The sequence below is a fragment of the Amblyomma mixtum genome, chromosome 7 (assembly GCF_055824585.1).
Source record: "Amblyomma mixtum isolate Tamu chromosome 7, ASM5582458v1, whole genome shotgun sequence".
NCBI classification, from domain to species: Eukaryota; Metazoa; Arthropoda; class Arachnida; order Ixodida; family Ixodidae; genus Amblyomma; species Amblyomma mixtum.
This window is the reverse complement of record NC_143018.1, coordinates 117,029,276-117,044,888: the sequence shown is the minus strand read 5'-3', so window position 1 is coordinate 117,044,888 and position 15,613 is coordinate 117,029,276. Positions and strand designations below refer to the sequence as shown.

The following is a 15,613-nucleotide window of genomic DNA, read 5'->3' as shown; positions in this document are numbered from 1 at the left end:
TTGCTTCTTCTTTCTCTAGTGAAGGTGGCACGAGCCCACGCAGGAGATTTGTAACGGTTATTGTCTTCCTCTTTTACTTGGCCCGTCTTCTCTACCCGGAACGAAAATAACAGTAGCATTATATATTTCATGTTAAGCAGAGCGGCTTGGCTTCCGAAAATAACATCACGTTATTGTCGACCCTTATAACTTTCTAGGACACGAGTGCAAATGTTTAATTCGGTTGTTATCTGCAATCAACTGCCTGAGTAAAGCTCACTAACTGAAGAAGTGAAAGAGGGTAACAGCAACTACAACTGCTGTAACGGTATCACACCTCATCACATGCGCATGACAGCGTGTGCATCTCTCTCTCCCCTCTCTATCTCTCTCCCTCGACTACCGCTAAAAGCGCTGGCCGGTTGCCCAATAAACGTCTTCCTATCCCAGCGGCCTCGGTGGACTTTGTCTCTTCGGGTGCTGCGTCCCGACTACGCAGCGCAGCGTCTCGGCCTGGCATCTCGCCGCGCCTCTCGCCGGTAGCTCAGCCTTGCGGCGGCTTAGCAACAACAACAACAATCCATGAGTTTGTGAGAAATAATAGTCAGATAGACCTTCTTCAGGCACTGCAGCGGCCGCGCAAGGGCTTATGGGAAAAGTGTGAGCCCCCTCGGCGCAGTCCGCCGGCAGCCGTTTTGCGACTTTCTGAACTGCAGCGCACTCGCTTGTCGACGATCTGACGACAAAGTTATTTGTAGCCTATTTTATTTTATTTTTTATTTTTATTTTTAGTTATTTTTAGACAAAGGTATTTTTAGTTTTTTTTGAGGACCCGGCCAAGCAAGCCATCGCCACCGGCCGGGTTGCCAGCGTCGTGAGCCTCCGGGACATGAACGTTTGAGTGCAGCGGGGCCGTGCGGAGGCCCACGGACCTGTGTGTCCCAAACTCCCCAGTTGTAAATAAAGTTTTCACCACCACCACCAAGAGTGCCTACAGAGTTGTATCACATCAAGTTTTGGTCAAGGGCAAACTGCGGCGCTGTTTTGTGGCTTGCAGGGTGAGATTCAGAATTTGTTCCGATGCGTGGGAGTTCAGTTCCCGACACGAGTGGGTGCGATTAGGTGAGGCGCGCAATATTGTATATCGCAATCAAGAGGTGCACTGTTCGCGCATTACTCCGGGCTGCCGATCTGCAACTTACAGTGCATGTTCGTCACTCGTCGGCCCTAACACGCGGACTTCATCCGCAAGCCGCTGCCTTTAGTGGCTCGACGCTGGCATCAGACTGGCGTCCGGCTTGCCTCTAGCGCGCCCATGTCAAGCTTTGTAGCCTTCATTCCAGCGAAAGTTGCTCGACCACGACTTCTAGACTGCCTGGGAAATCACAGCGGCCTCGCAGTACGAAAAGGATAGCGCAACGCTAGCAGGACACTCGCGGCGGCCGGCTATGGGCCGCTATTTGCGGGGGTCCAGTCTGCTTACCGAGAAATTAGAACTCTTGAGCTAGTCCCTGAAAAATAATGTACAAAAACTTAATGCCCTGAATTTTTTCTCCTAAAGCGCATGGCTATTCTTTCAACCAAATAATAAGCTTATAAGGTGCATAGTAGCTGTAACTGTGCATGCTAAGCATCTTAGAAGAGCTGATCTTTTGATATGCATGTAATATCGTAGAAGAGCTTTTATTATATATTGTACTTCTGCCCACCACTTTATCTTAAGTCACGAATAGTGCAAACATTTATGACATCAAAGAATAGAGGGATTTCCAGAAACCAAATGGTGCTTAACAAGGTCACACTAAGGAACTGGTATACAACAGTGTGTCCTACATTTTTCTGGATGTCGCTAACGTGGGGCAGAAGTGGAGAAACCTGCTGAGTGTCGGGCTTTAACAGCAATACATTGAAGAGCAAAAGATTATCGTGGCAAAAAATTCCAGCAGATCCTGTCCATATGTATATTGCTGAAGAGGGTGAATCGAAAAGGTTTAAAGAGGATGATATGCAGTTTTAGAATCGAAGCCTAACCATGGAATATGTGGAATCCATTTCAACAAGGCGGGACGAAGAGCATACGTAGATAAGTTGCCAAGATTTTTCCCTTCGAAGACCTACCCACCATGGAAAAGGCTAATTTCACGTAAGTGCCCCAGCTCTCTGCATTTTTTTTTCACGTAGCTTGTACATGCGGCATTACGACAGTTTTTAATATTGTAATATTGGCCTTTCAGCACTTGATCACAACGTGAGACGGGTCATATTAGGGTTCAAGAGTAGCCTCATGTTCACTGGTTTGGTTCACTAACTTTAATATCTGCTGAGAAATTACACCTTCAGTCCCACATACTGTTGCAACCTTATGCAGGCACGGTCAAAAGACAGAGATGTCAGCAACAGAATGCCGCAGCCACTAGCGACCAGTCAGCGGAGGAGCCAGTATTCCTGCCGGAGCTGGATGTGGGCAGCAGAGTGACTGTTGGTGCCCTAGCAGTGATGTTTGAAGTTGCTGTAGATGAACCAAGTTGTTGAACATCCGAGGATGAAGGTAAGAGTTTTGTATATTGTCGTAGATTGGATGGTCGAAGACTGGTTGAGCATAAACTGCCACAGGTGATATTGAAAATCAGCTTTTATATGCGTACAGTGGCCCTCTTGGTACTTCCATTGTTTTGGATCTCGAAAAGTGTTCGGATGCTATTTGCATGCAATTCAAGAATATAAAGACTGCCTGTTTTTTCTTTTCCGGAGGTTAATAGTATGCACTGAGGCAATGTCAAACACTTGATTATCTGTTCGTGACTTCACATTGTCACCTGCAACCGAAATAAGATACTATTCCGAAAAGGACGCAGGAGTAGAAAATTTTGATTAGCATGAAAAATAGGAGACACATGCAGTCAGAATGATACATTGAATATGTACAAAGCTGTGCATCGTTAATGTGAACACTCTGGTTTTCGAGAAAAACAGTCCATACAGTGAGTGATTAATAATAAATTTAAATGAAAAAGCGTTCATAAAAGAACTGCGTTATTAAAATCTCCTTGTGTCCATAGTGGTGGACCTTGCTGTAGAAGTTAAGCAAAATATGGGCGCTGTAAATACATTCGCCTGATCGCAGTTATCTTTGAAATAATGTAGTGCAGTTAGAAATGTCCCGCGGCTAGCCCATGAGGTTTTTGTTGGCATCTCGCGGTGCTATTACCGCGATTACTAGTGTTCACATCCCGACAACTGCTAGCGAAAATCGGCACTCAGTGGGCTGAAGGCTGCTGAATGCAGTTTTCAGAGAAGCGCATGCTTCGTTTTTTTTTTTGTTTATAGCCAGTTATGCAGCATAGCCGATGGTAAGACGGGGCTAACTGGGTGCTTTAGCAATGTAAATCGTTAAACAACAAGAAAAAAGGCCAGCACTAGTTTATTTCCATTTTCATTCTGCCTTTCGCTGCTGTGCTAAACTAACACAATATGTGTGCTATCCGTATCTCATGCGGATAGCAAAGGCCGGGCAGACACCTTTAATAGCTATATTCATTCAATATTTACACGTGATGTGAACCCTCCAGACCAGTCATTTATGCCTTTAAAGGGAGACAAAAAGCTATTAGGTTTGCCTACAGTCTCAGAATCTGGTTTACTGCCCATATTATTAAATATCAATCCAAAGAAGTGTGCCGGGCCAGACGGAATACCGAACGCTTTCTTAAAGCGATACGCCGAACAAGTCAGTAAATACTTACACCTCATTTTCTCGAAATCAATACAAGACTGCCGCCTTTTAGATGAGTGGAAATTAGCCAAAGTTATCCCAGTTAACAAATCTGGTGACAAATCATGCGTGACTAACTACCTACCAATCTCATTAACCTGTAGCTGCTGCAAAATGTTAGAACATGTAATTTTGAAGTTCATTACAGAATTTGTAGAAACTAACCATATACTTCACCAAAATCAGCACGGCTTCCGACGCGGACTTTCCACCGTTACACAGCTAGTGGGAATTATACACGACCTAGCTCAGGCTCTTAACAACCAGTCGCAAATTGATATGATCTTTCTTGATTTGTCAAAAGCATCTGATCGGGTCGCCCACACAAAACTGCTTTTCAAACTTACCCAAATTCTCGGAAACGGGCCGATCATACGCTGAATAAGCGATTATCTTAGCGATCGGATGCAATTTGTACAGCTTGGCAGCCATACTTCTGATACAGTTAAAGTTATTTCCGGTGTGCCACAGGGCACCGTCTTAGCTCGGCTTCTATTCGAACTATACATAAATGATCTAGCAAACGAAGTTCACGTTAAAATCCGACTATTTGCAGATGACTGCGTGCTCTACCAAGAAGTCAAATATATTAATGACCAAATTAAGCTTAATAGTGCTCTGAAGAAAGTTGTACAATGGTGCGACACATGGAATATGTGTATTAATGCAGATAAAACAGTGTCAATGTGTGTTACGAAGAAAAAAAAAGAAACTAGATTGCCTTGCTTCTTCGGATGTCATTGGTGCAGAAATCAGTTGCCGCTGATTGCCCTCAGAAGCTCCGTAGCACATTGAGCCTATGCTGTCCCTCTACTACGTAACGTTCTGATAGTCGGTCTCTTTTTAATCTTCTCACTATTCTGCCTATTCCGCTGTGTTTGCGGCGCACGCTTTTAAAGGAATGTGTGGCCTTAATGCATCAGGGTGAGCTAAGGCCTCGATTGTCGACAAGTGAAGCTCTTCATAGCCGAAGAAAAGGAGCTAGAAGACAGGAGGGCACGCCTAAGATTATAAGGCCCTTTTTTGTTACGTTTACAAATTTTTATTTTAAAAACTGTCAAAGGTAGTTCGGTTTGGTCTGTGCAGGTAGATTGTGCAGCAAGGTGGAGAATATGTATTTGATAGAGCTCATTTATTACAAATTTATCAACTAAAATTAACTAATGCAGTCTTATACTTAAGACTTTAAGGGGCAAGTGGTTTGAAGTATAGAATGCGAAAAATACTTGCGAAATCTCGTTCAGTTGGCTTCCTCTCAACGCACATTAATAAATTGTGTCGCTGCGCGTTGTGTCGTCGCCAAAATAACGTTAACTACTTCAGCGTCGTAAAATGGTGTTTGTATTTTATGCATAAAAATGCCAGTGGTAGCTTTTTATGAATGGGCAGCACAGGAAAGTCAACTGAAACGGACATTAGAATGCATACTTTCTGCCTCCTATATTTCGAGCCACATTATCGATTAAGAAGGTGTAAAATCTGAACTTGCCTTCGATGAAGACGACCTTCAGTTCCACAATGTATTGTTGAACCCTTAAGTAAAAAGTTGAAAATTTATTACATATTTTTGGTCGATTCGTCGTGTAAATATTGAGCCCTATCATGTACATAATAACGTCAGGATTGCATTATAACCCATCTGCACAAACGGTATCAACGTATCTCTGACAGTTTTAAAAATAAAAACCTGTAAACTTTAAAAGAAATACCCTCCGGGTAGGCGCTGCAAAATCGTCGTTTTCCTCATTTTTCATTCTTTCCTTCAGCGTTTGTGAATGTCCGGATGTTTCCGCTTGCACAGTACGCATTTCTTGGTAGGCATACAAAGGCCACACAGGTACAATGAAGTGTCCTGAAACGTTCCGTATGAGTCGCCTGTATGGAATTACGGGGATATTCAGTCCATAAGATACGCAAAGATATATGGAAATCTATATCTGCTCTGTACGGATTCCATAAGCATTCCACGCAATTCCTACACGATTTCCGTATAGGATACTTGACGTCATAAGGAGTCCGTAAGTTTCCATACGTGCTTCCATACAGTCCACACCAACTCCGTATGTTCCATACTGGGCTTCTTCGATTAACCGCGCTCGGGCAGCCCGCTGGCGGCCCGCAAGTTCGTCTCTGACAGGAAAACGCATCATGGTCACGTGGGCTGGCGGCCACCGGAACCAGCCTGCCGGCAATCACGGCGGCAAGCAAGTCGTGGATCACGGAGGGCAGATGCTCTCTCTAGCTTCGCGTTCTGCGTCTCATTGCACGCGTACGGTAGAAATAGGCTGCTTGGTATCGAAAACAACGACTTGCAGTTATTGAGGGCTGCGTGCCGCAGACTGCAGAACATGCAGCTGATCAAGCTCGCCCTCGTATACATCGGCAACGACAACGCGAGCGTGTGCCTTCGGTGCACTGTGTAAGCTTCAAGAAATCCTCAAAAGCATGCGATGAGCAATCGCAATCTAACGTGTTTCAGTCGACACCACATAGGACGGAAAAACTGCCCGTGCATTGTTTATCAAACGAAAAGCCGTACTTTCGGATCATTGCGTGTTTGCTTACTACGCGTCAAGTATGACCGCCGACGATCGACCCTGGTGGACTCTGCTGTGGTCGTTGCGATTTGTACGCTCGTAACCTGCTTCCTGTAAGCTGTAAGCAGAAAAGAATCGGGATACGTTCGTTCAACTGTAGTCTGTCGGCCGCCGGCTTCTGCTGCGGGCAAGGAACGCATAATCTCGGCAAAAGCGCATATCAGCTTGTTGAACGTCCACCTGGAACAAGCGGGTGCACTGTATAAATTTAGCTGCGTATCGTTTCAGTAATAATACAGCTTTATAGCAGAGAACTGGCACTGGAATGAAAGGCGCTACAATAAGCCCTAGCTGCGTGTCGGCGCCTCACGTTCCGCGTGTGTTTGCATGACGATCAGCACTAGAGCTATTTTTTTTTAATGAGCCAAACGCGAGGAGGTGCATGCCTGCGGTACTTCTCAGATATTTTGAGTATATGTGGCAGAAGGCCCCAGCATGAAGCTGTACAACAGTTGGCGATGACCGAATCAGCACTTGGTCGGCGCGACAATTCTGTGTGGCCTCATATATGCCCGCAGAGATGTCTCGAGCAATGTGCTCGTGAGGGCTTTTAATAAAGGACATGTTTCAGTCAAGCGTTTTTCAAAGCATATCCTCTTTTGCACTGCGCCAAACGCAATGAAGACCATACGCTCCCGTATCGCGCTCTACCAACACTTCGTAAAACACGTTCAACACATGCATGCATATATGAGCGCGTCTGAACGCGTACTCGGAACTGGAATCCGGCCGCTCTCGTGAAAGGCCTCGAACACCATCGCAATATCCGCCGGGCGCACGAAATTAACAGCCGACATATTTTGTGAATCAGAAGTATGCGATCGTAATATGAAGCGAGCAATTGGGCTTGCGAGGTGGTGAGACGAACGCGCATACGCACGCAAAACATCTCAATAAACAGCGAGAACTACCGCAAAAGGTGCCATTGCAGGCGACACAGTCGATATGCACCGTGGCCTAGTCGAAACAAGCGCCTGCATCGCGCAAAACATCGCATGAAGAACCGCGGTCCTTCTAGTCCTTATAAAGATGGCCGCGCGAGCTTCCCGCTACCATACACCTCTCTGTCGTCTGCTAGCTGCCCGAGCGCTGCCAGCACCAAATCGTCCTGGCGAGTCTGGCCGCCGGCTGGCAGCCCGAAACCGCCCAGCCAGAGAAAAACGAACGCGTTCCGGGCAGCCACCGGAAGTGGGCGGAGCAACCCGAGAAAATCGAGCGCGCTCGGGCAGCCCGCAAGCAACCCGCGGGCTGCCAGAGGCGGATAATCGAAGAAGCCCACTGACTCCACAGAGCTTCTTAAATGGAAAGTGCATAGGTTTTAGAAATCAACGAGCTTAAGAGGGTCGAATGTGTGAAACCTGCAGGTAAAGCATGCGAAGTCTTTTTGGGCTAGCACTTGAAATAGGGAAGTAATCGCCAATTGAAATCCGGACGCCTTTCAAGCTTCTCCGCAGCGCACAACGCCAAGTGGGTGGCGCATGATGACGTCATCGAAGGTAACGGTACATTTCCAACGCACAAACGCCTGGTTTGAAGGAAAAAAAACCAATGCCACCGAAGGCGAACCCTGCCGAGAGTTGTTTGGCAGCGTCTAACGAGTCAGGGCTGGGTGTGGCTGACGACAGTGGTAATTTGAAATCATACCTTCCATGACGTCACGCTGAGTTTTTCTGCACTTCTCTGGTGTATTGAGGAGAAGCACAAAATTAAATCGTCGATTACGTCACTATTTCCAATGCTAGCGCAAAAACACTTGGCATGCTTTACCTACAGCCTATATAGATTTGAATCCTTGAATATCGCGAAATTCTCAAAAAAGTGCTGCAGTTGCCCTTTAAGGAAACGTATGGAACTATGGAACTCGTCATGTCGAAACTTTCAGTAGGTTGGGAGGCGCTTCCAATCGTAAAAAAAGGAGAGAAATGCGCTCACATGCTTCTACGTATCCGTATACAGTCTTTGTAAATTCTTTGTGGTTCTGGTTCTCAGGATCGTAGCCGGAGTAGTAGAGAAGTTGGTCGGAGATGTAACCGCGGACTCTATCCGGTGTTTTCAACAGATCACGTCTCTTCTCCCAGTCTCCTCTCGAGTCGCAGATCCTGAACTGCCCAGGCGGTGAGAATAGTGCCACGTATCATTGTAGTGTTTGTTCGTTCACGCTCAAGGCTGCAGGAAAGGGTTGTTATCACTTTTGTTCGTGGCGCGAGAAGCGACCAGACTAATCTCGATTGATCGCAGCCATGAAGAGCTGCATCTAGGTTTTTCTAGATTACTGTAGATGATCTTGTCCTGTTATCTGGAAGTTTCCTTGCCGCCTTTAAATTGAGCGATGCCGCGAGCGGCGGGCATTCGTAGTTCGACGACCGACGAGCACGCTTGTTGCTTACGCCGCCGCCGAGTGAGTCAGTTCTTTTGCGGGCGCAAGTCAGCCCAAATAAAGAGCTTCGTTTCCAAGACTGGTTGGTGTCTTCTTGACCGCTGGACTGCCGTCACAACAACGTGACATCTGGTGGAGGTGCTGGGTAGCCTCCCATGTTCCGGACACCCCCTACAAGTCGAGACGCCAGCCCTTTGAGTCATCTACCGCAGGACCTGAGTCCAGTCCACCGCGCAAGCCGACGCCTGCAAGGGGACGCACCTGAGTTTGGGACCCTGCCGGACCCTACCCGGAATCGAAAGCAAGTACCAACGTCCATCATGACCTTGCCCCAGACGACCACTCCAATCATTCTGCAGCAGCCCCGGGTGCCACCAACCTTCGACGCTTCGCCTGGCGCCGACCCCGAGGAATGGCTGGAGCAGTTCGACCGTGTGGCTGTCTTCAACAACTGGGACGACGCCATGAAATTTAGGTACGTCTTCTTCGCCCTGGAGGGACCAGCAAGAGTCTGGTTCGAGAATGAGGAAGCCAGCCTTGCCAACTGGGAAACCTTCAAGGAACAGCTTCTGAAGACCTTCACAAACGTCGTGCGAAAGGAGAGAGCCCAGCAGCTGCTACAGTCTCGCATACAACACCCAAACGAGACCGTTGCAGTGTATACTGAGGAGATGAAGCGTCTCTTCCGGCGTGCCGACATGAACTTGAAGGAAGAAGAGAAGGTGAAGTTGCTTATGCGAGGAGTTAAAGAGCAACTATTTGCCGGCCTCGTTCGCAACCCACCGAAAACCGTCGCTGAATTCGTAGAAGAGGCATCCACAATGGAGAAAACTCTCGACGCCCGAGCCCGCCAGTATGACCGCCAGCAGCGCTTTTTGTCAGCAAGCTGCATGGACACCGCTAACAATGATAACCTGCGGGAGGTTATACGTGAAGTTGTGCGAGAGGAGCTCCGACGGTTGCTGCCAACGGGAACGCAGCCGCAACTTTCATCGCTCACTGACGTCGTCCGGGACGAGGTTCAACAGGCCTTGGGTGTGACGCCGACACCCACGCAGCCTCTGCAGCCCCCAGCCATGACTTACGCCGCAGCTGTGCGCCGTCTTGCACCTCGACGACGGGACCCAAGCCCCTATCGCCCTCAGCCAGCTGCGTTGGACCGCCGCCCACTCGCCCCAACCCGCCCGTCCTACGAGCGACGCGCGCAGCCGAGGAAATGCGACGAGTGGAGAACTCCCGACCAGCGCCGCCCACTGTGCTTCCACTGTGGCGAAGCCGGTCACGTCCTCCGGCACTGCCCATACAGAAGACTGGGCATCCGAGGGTTCTCTTACGACGCTCCACGACCCCGACCCGGCCAGCGACCAGCCGAAATCGAGGAGTTTTTACGTCGGGAAGAATACTCATCGCCGAGCCGCCTATCACGTTCCCCGTCGCCATCGTCCCCGCGCTTTGTTTCTCCTAGCCGAGGTTACGCCGTGCGTGGACGCTCCCCCAGCCCACGAAGGTTAAACTAAATAAAGCAGCCTCTGGAGGTGAGGTTGCTTCTAAGCGCAATGACAAAGATCCTCCATCGACGAGTACTCAAGACCATGCCTCAACTACGACGACAACACCGACGACGACAACACCGACGACGACAACACCGACGACGACAACGCCGACGACGACGCGGCCAGACTTGAAGCTTTTACCGCTGCCCAGTGAAGTAACGTCGCAGTACGCCCACCGCAGCCTCACTACTCGACGAAGCCGAGACCGGACACCGAAGACAACGTACAATACCAGAACGCGAACAAGTGACCTTCAAGTTACGGTCGACGGTCACGCGGTTACTGCCTTGGTGGACACGGGAGCTGATTACTCTGTCATGAGTGGCCCACTCGCTGTCCGAATCAGGAAGGTGACAACAACCTGGGATGGCCCGCTGATCCGCACCGCAGGTGGCAACCTGATTACGCCGTCAGGACGCTGCACCGCGAGAGTTACTGTAAATGGGAGAACCTATGCGACAACCTTCCTGATCCTACAGCAATGCTCGAGAGACGTGATTTTGGGAATGGACTTCCTGAACGAACATCGGGCGATCATCGACCTTCGATCTAAGTCGATCAAGCTTTCCACGGAAAAAGCCATACCTGTTGCGACGAGCGCGACTCATCACGTTGCCTTAAACGTCCTCGATGAAGCATTGAGCGTGCCGCCCCGATCAAGTGTTCTCGTCGGCATAGGTACTGGAGACATCGAAAATGCCGAAGGTGTTATCGAGGGGAACACCCAGTTACTCCTGGATCGAGGATTGGGCGTCGCGAGGGGAGTCGCCGAAATCCGAAATGGCCGAGCCCTGGTGTTGCTAACCAACTTCACTGAAGAATACCGGCATCTAAACAAAGGTACGACGATCGCTTTCCTCGACGAGCTGGCAGACATCAGAGACGTATTTGCCCTACCCGACCAACCTGCAGAACTATCTGAACAAGGCCATCAACCCACGTTCGACATCAACCCAGCATTACCCCGGAGCAGACAAGACCAAATACGCAGTCTTCTTCAAAGGTACACCGATTGCTTCTCATCAGCATCGAATGTGCGACGAACCCGGCTTGCCAAGCACCGCATTGTCACAGACGAACACGCACGACCACTGCGACAGAGCCCCTACCGCGTATCGCCGTTAGAACGCCAAGCTATCCGCAAGCAAGTTGAGGAAATGCTTCGTGACGACGTCATCCAGCCATCGAGGAGCCCCTGGGCAGCACCGGTCGTCCTAGTGAAAAAGAAAGACGGCACCCTTCGCTTTTGCGTCGATTACCGCCGCCTGAACAACATTACGAAGAAGGATGTCTACCCCCTCCCCCGCATCGACGATACACTGGACCGGCTGTGCAACGCTAAGTACTTCTCATCGATGGACCTGAAGAGCGGCTACTGGCAAATTGAAGTCGACGAAAGAGATCGCGAGAAGACTGCGTTCATCACGCCAGACGGACTCTTCGAGTTCAAGGTGATGCCATTCGGCCTCTGCTCTGCCCCAGCGACGTTCCAGCGAGTAATGGATACGGTGCTCGCAGGCTTGAAATGGCAGATTTGCCTAGTCTACTTAGATGACGTTGTTGTCTTCTCCTCAAGCTTTGAAGACCACCTCAGAAGGCTTCGGATAATGCTGGAAACGATCAAGTCTTCAGGCCTGACACTGAAACGAGAGAAGTGCCACTTCGCTTACGAGGAGCTGCTGTTCCTTGGTCACGTCGTAAGCAAGGATGGAGTTCGCCCAGACCCCAAGAAGACGGCTGCGATCGCAGAGTTTCCACAGCCTAATGACAAGAAGGCTATACGCAGATTCCTTGGATTATGCGCTTATTACCGGCGATTCGTCAAGAAATTTTCGCGCATCGCTGAACCTTTGACCCAACTTACCAAGGCTGACGTGCCTTTTAAATGGGAAAGGCCGCAAGAGGAAGCTTTCAACGAACTGAAGCGCCGCTTACAGTCCCCTCCTGTGCTCGGGCACTTTGATGAAAACGCCGAAACCGAAGTTCATACCGATGCAAGCAGTGTGGGCTTAGGAGCGGTCCTCGTTCAGAAAAATGGCAGACAGGAGAAGGTTATCGCGTACGCTAGCCGTTCACTGTCGAAAGCCGAGGCCAACTACTCGACCACCGAGAAAGAATGTCTCGCCATTATTTGGGCCACGTCGAAATTTCGCCCCTACCTGTACGGACGACCATTCAAGGTTGTGAGCGATCACCATGCTCTGTGCTGGCTAGCCAATTTGAAAGATCCCTCCGGCCGCCTTGCTCGTTGGAGCCTGCGCCTTCAAGAATTCGACATAACTGTAGTCTACAAATCTGGCCGCAAGCATTCCGACGCAGACTGCTTGTCGCGAGCCCCCGTCGACGCAGCACCGGAAGAGGAAGACGACGACGCTTTCTTAGGACCGGTAAGCGCGAGCAGTTTCGCGCAGCAGCAGCGCTCGGATCCTGAGTTGCAAAGCCTGGTTGATTATCTGCAAGGCAAGACCGCATCGCCTCCCCGAGGGTTCAAGCGCCAACTGTCGTCCTTCGTCCTTCACAATAATGTCCTTCTGAAGAAGAACTTCGCGCCCAACAGGACAGTGCATCTTCTTGTCGTGCCCAAAAATCTCAGGCAAGAAATTATGCAGGCATGTCATGATGAGCCGACTGCAGGGCATCTCGGGATTGCTCGCACGTTGCACCGCATCCAGGAGAAGTACTATTGGCCGCGGCTAGCTACCCACGTTTCGCATTACGTGAAAACGTGCCGTGAGTGTCAACGACGCAAAACGCCTCCGACTAGACCAGCCGGACTCCTAAACCCCATACCACCGCCAACTAAGCCCTTTCAGCAAATCGGGATGGACCTACTCGGCCCCTTTCCTACTTCATCATCAGGTAACAAGTGGATCATCGTGGCCACCGACTACATGACCCGCTACGCCGAAGCAAAAGCGTTGCCTAGTGGTACCGCAACAGAAGTTGCAAAATTTTTTGTCGAACAAATTCTCCTCCGACACGGCGCACCCGAAGTACTCATCACAGACAGAGGAACAGCATTTACAGCGGAACTGACGCAAGCCATTTTAAAGTACAGCCAGACAAGTCATCGGAGGACAACTGCCTATCATCCGCAAACCAACGGACTCACAGAGCGTCTGAACAAGACCATCGCAGACATGCTCTCCATGTTCATCGACGCCGAACACAAGACGTGGGACTCTATTCTGCCCTACGTGATCTTCGCCTATAATACTGCCACCCAGGAGACAACCAGGTTTACTCCATTCCAGCTGGTATACGGCAGGAAGCCCACAACAACACTCGACGCAATGCTCCCGCACGTTTCCGACGAAGACAACCTCGACGTCGCCGCCTACCTTCATCGCGCCGAGGAAGCCCGAAGACTTGCACGGCTTCGCATTCAAGACTAGCAGCACACCGACGCCCGACGCTACAATCTGCGCCGACGAGACACGCATTACAAGCCAGGTGATCGGGTTTGGATATGGACGCCAGTTCGCCGCCGCGGATTGAGCGAAAAGTTGCTGCGACGCTACTTTGGCCCGTACAGGGTTCTCCGTCGCATCGGTGACCTCGACTATGAAGTCATCTCCGACGGCACGACAGCATCTCAGCGACGCCGCCCACGCCCGGAAGTCGTACATGTCGTACGCCTGAAGCCATATTATGAACGCTGAAGGACTCGAAGTTTCATTCTCCGTGTTTATTTTCATTTTAAAGCATCGAGACGATGCTTCTTTGGAAGGGGGGTAATGCCACGTATCATTGTAGTGTTTGTTCGTTCACGCTCAAGGCTGCAGGAAAGGGTTGTTATCACTTTTGTTCGTGGCGCGAGAAGCGACCAGACTAATCTCGATTGATCGCAGCCATGAAGGGCTGCATCTAGGTTTTTCTAGATTACTGTAGATGATCTTGTCCTGTTATCTGGAAGTTTCCTTGCCGCCTTTAAATTGAGCGATGCCGCGAGCGGCGGGCATTCGTAGTTCGACGACCGACGAGCACGCTTGTTGCTTACGCCGCCGCCGAGTGAGTCAGTTCTTTTGCGGGCGCAAGTCAGCCCAAATAAAGAGCTTCGTTTCCAAGACTGGTTGGTGTCTTCTTGACCGCTGGACTGCCGTCACAACAACGTGACAATAGGAATGAAAGGGTTACGTTGATGTGATCTCGTTCCTGTGACCTTATATATAGATCTGACTCAATCAGGAAGATTTATTTGTTGCCCCTTTTTACGCTCACTTAATAGACCTGTACTTTTACGATATTTTAGGCAGTATTACAGTATGTGCATGGCAGATTCAGATCTGTAGGTACATAAAAAATACTGACCTATTCTCTAAACATCCTGAAATATTCCCCTTACTTCCAACACCGCAGGAAAACGGCGTTGTCTACAGGGATGGATTCACGAATCAAGAGCACTGCACACACCCTGCATTCTTTTTCAACGCAGTCTGGAAGTACACGTTGTCTAACAGGTAGCATTCACGAGTTACGACACCTCCACACGCCCTGCAACCTTTAAGCAGCCTATACGATTCCAGTAAAGAGATAGGAGTACCGTCGCACCTGCGGAGGAATGTTATGAAACAATTACCGTCTAATTAGAGATTAGCATACGCAAACGTGGTGCCATATCGTTACAAAGAAAAGCGTTACAACTTTCTCGGAATCTTCTCAGTAGAAATTGGGGCCGATCCTCCTGGTCAGTGTTGTTTAACAAGGGACCACCGCCTGTCTGAGGCAACCACTGTACCAAGTAAGTTCATCAGCACAGCAAGCAGATTATAGGGTGGTACCTAATTTGTGGTCAGTCGCAAATCAAGCAAGCTGCTTCGAAGTCGTTCTCTCAATTTCAAAATAAATGCGCGTTTCCCGCACTTTAGACAGAGCTTTGAATTCTTTGTGGATCCTTCTTTGGACGCCTCCTAGAAAATACACAACAGGATATATTACAATGCATTTCGAGGTTGTTTGGTTTGGTCGAAATATTAGTATGTTAAAGCATTATTAACATGGTGATCATTTTTGACAATAAATTGTGTGCGTTGGACATTGAGCCGAAGTTTTGGAGTGAACGGTAAGTTCTGTGAGGCTGTACATGTCTTATTGCAGCAGAAGCACATTTCTGGCACACAGGGCGCGCAACTAAAGAATCATTCAGAATTAAGAAGGCCAACACAGTCGCTGAAAGCAAAGTAAATAAAGAGAAATGGTTCTCTTGTTTATTTTATTTCGAATTCATGGCTTTGATCAATGGAAAATTAGCTGTGTAATCGACTTGATTTCAGAGATAATTGCTTAGAAAGTAAGATAAAAAAGAGCCACAAGACACCGATGGAACCCGAACCCA

General features: G+C 49.1%; 1 protein-coding gene across 1 annotated transcript in view; it reads right to left on the bottom strand.

Annotated features, from left to right (window-relative positions):
- Positions 1–15,613, bottom strand: part of LOC149337295 (uncharacterized) — a 32,242-nt gene that overhangs the window by 10,292 nt on the left and 6,337 nt on the right. Inside the window, exon 4 of the mRNA XM_089554381.1 lies at positions 8,281–8,452. Coding sequence (XP_089410507.1) covers positions 8,281–8,452 — 172 coding nt within the window. The remainder of the gene's footprint in view (positions 1–8,280; positions 8,453–15,613) is intronic.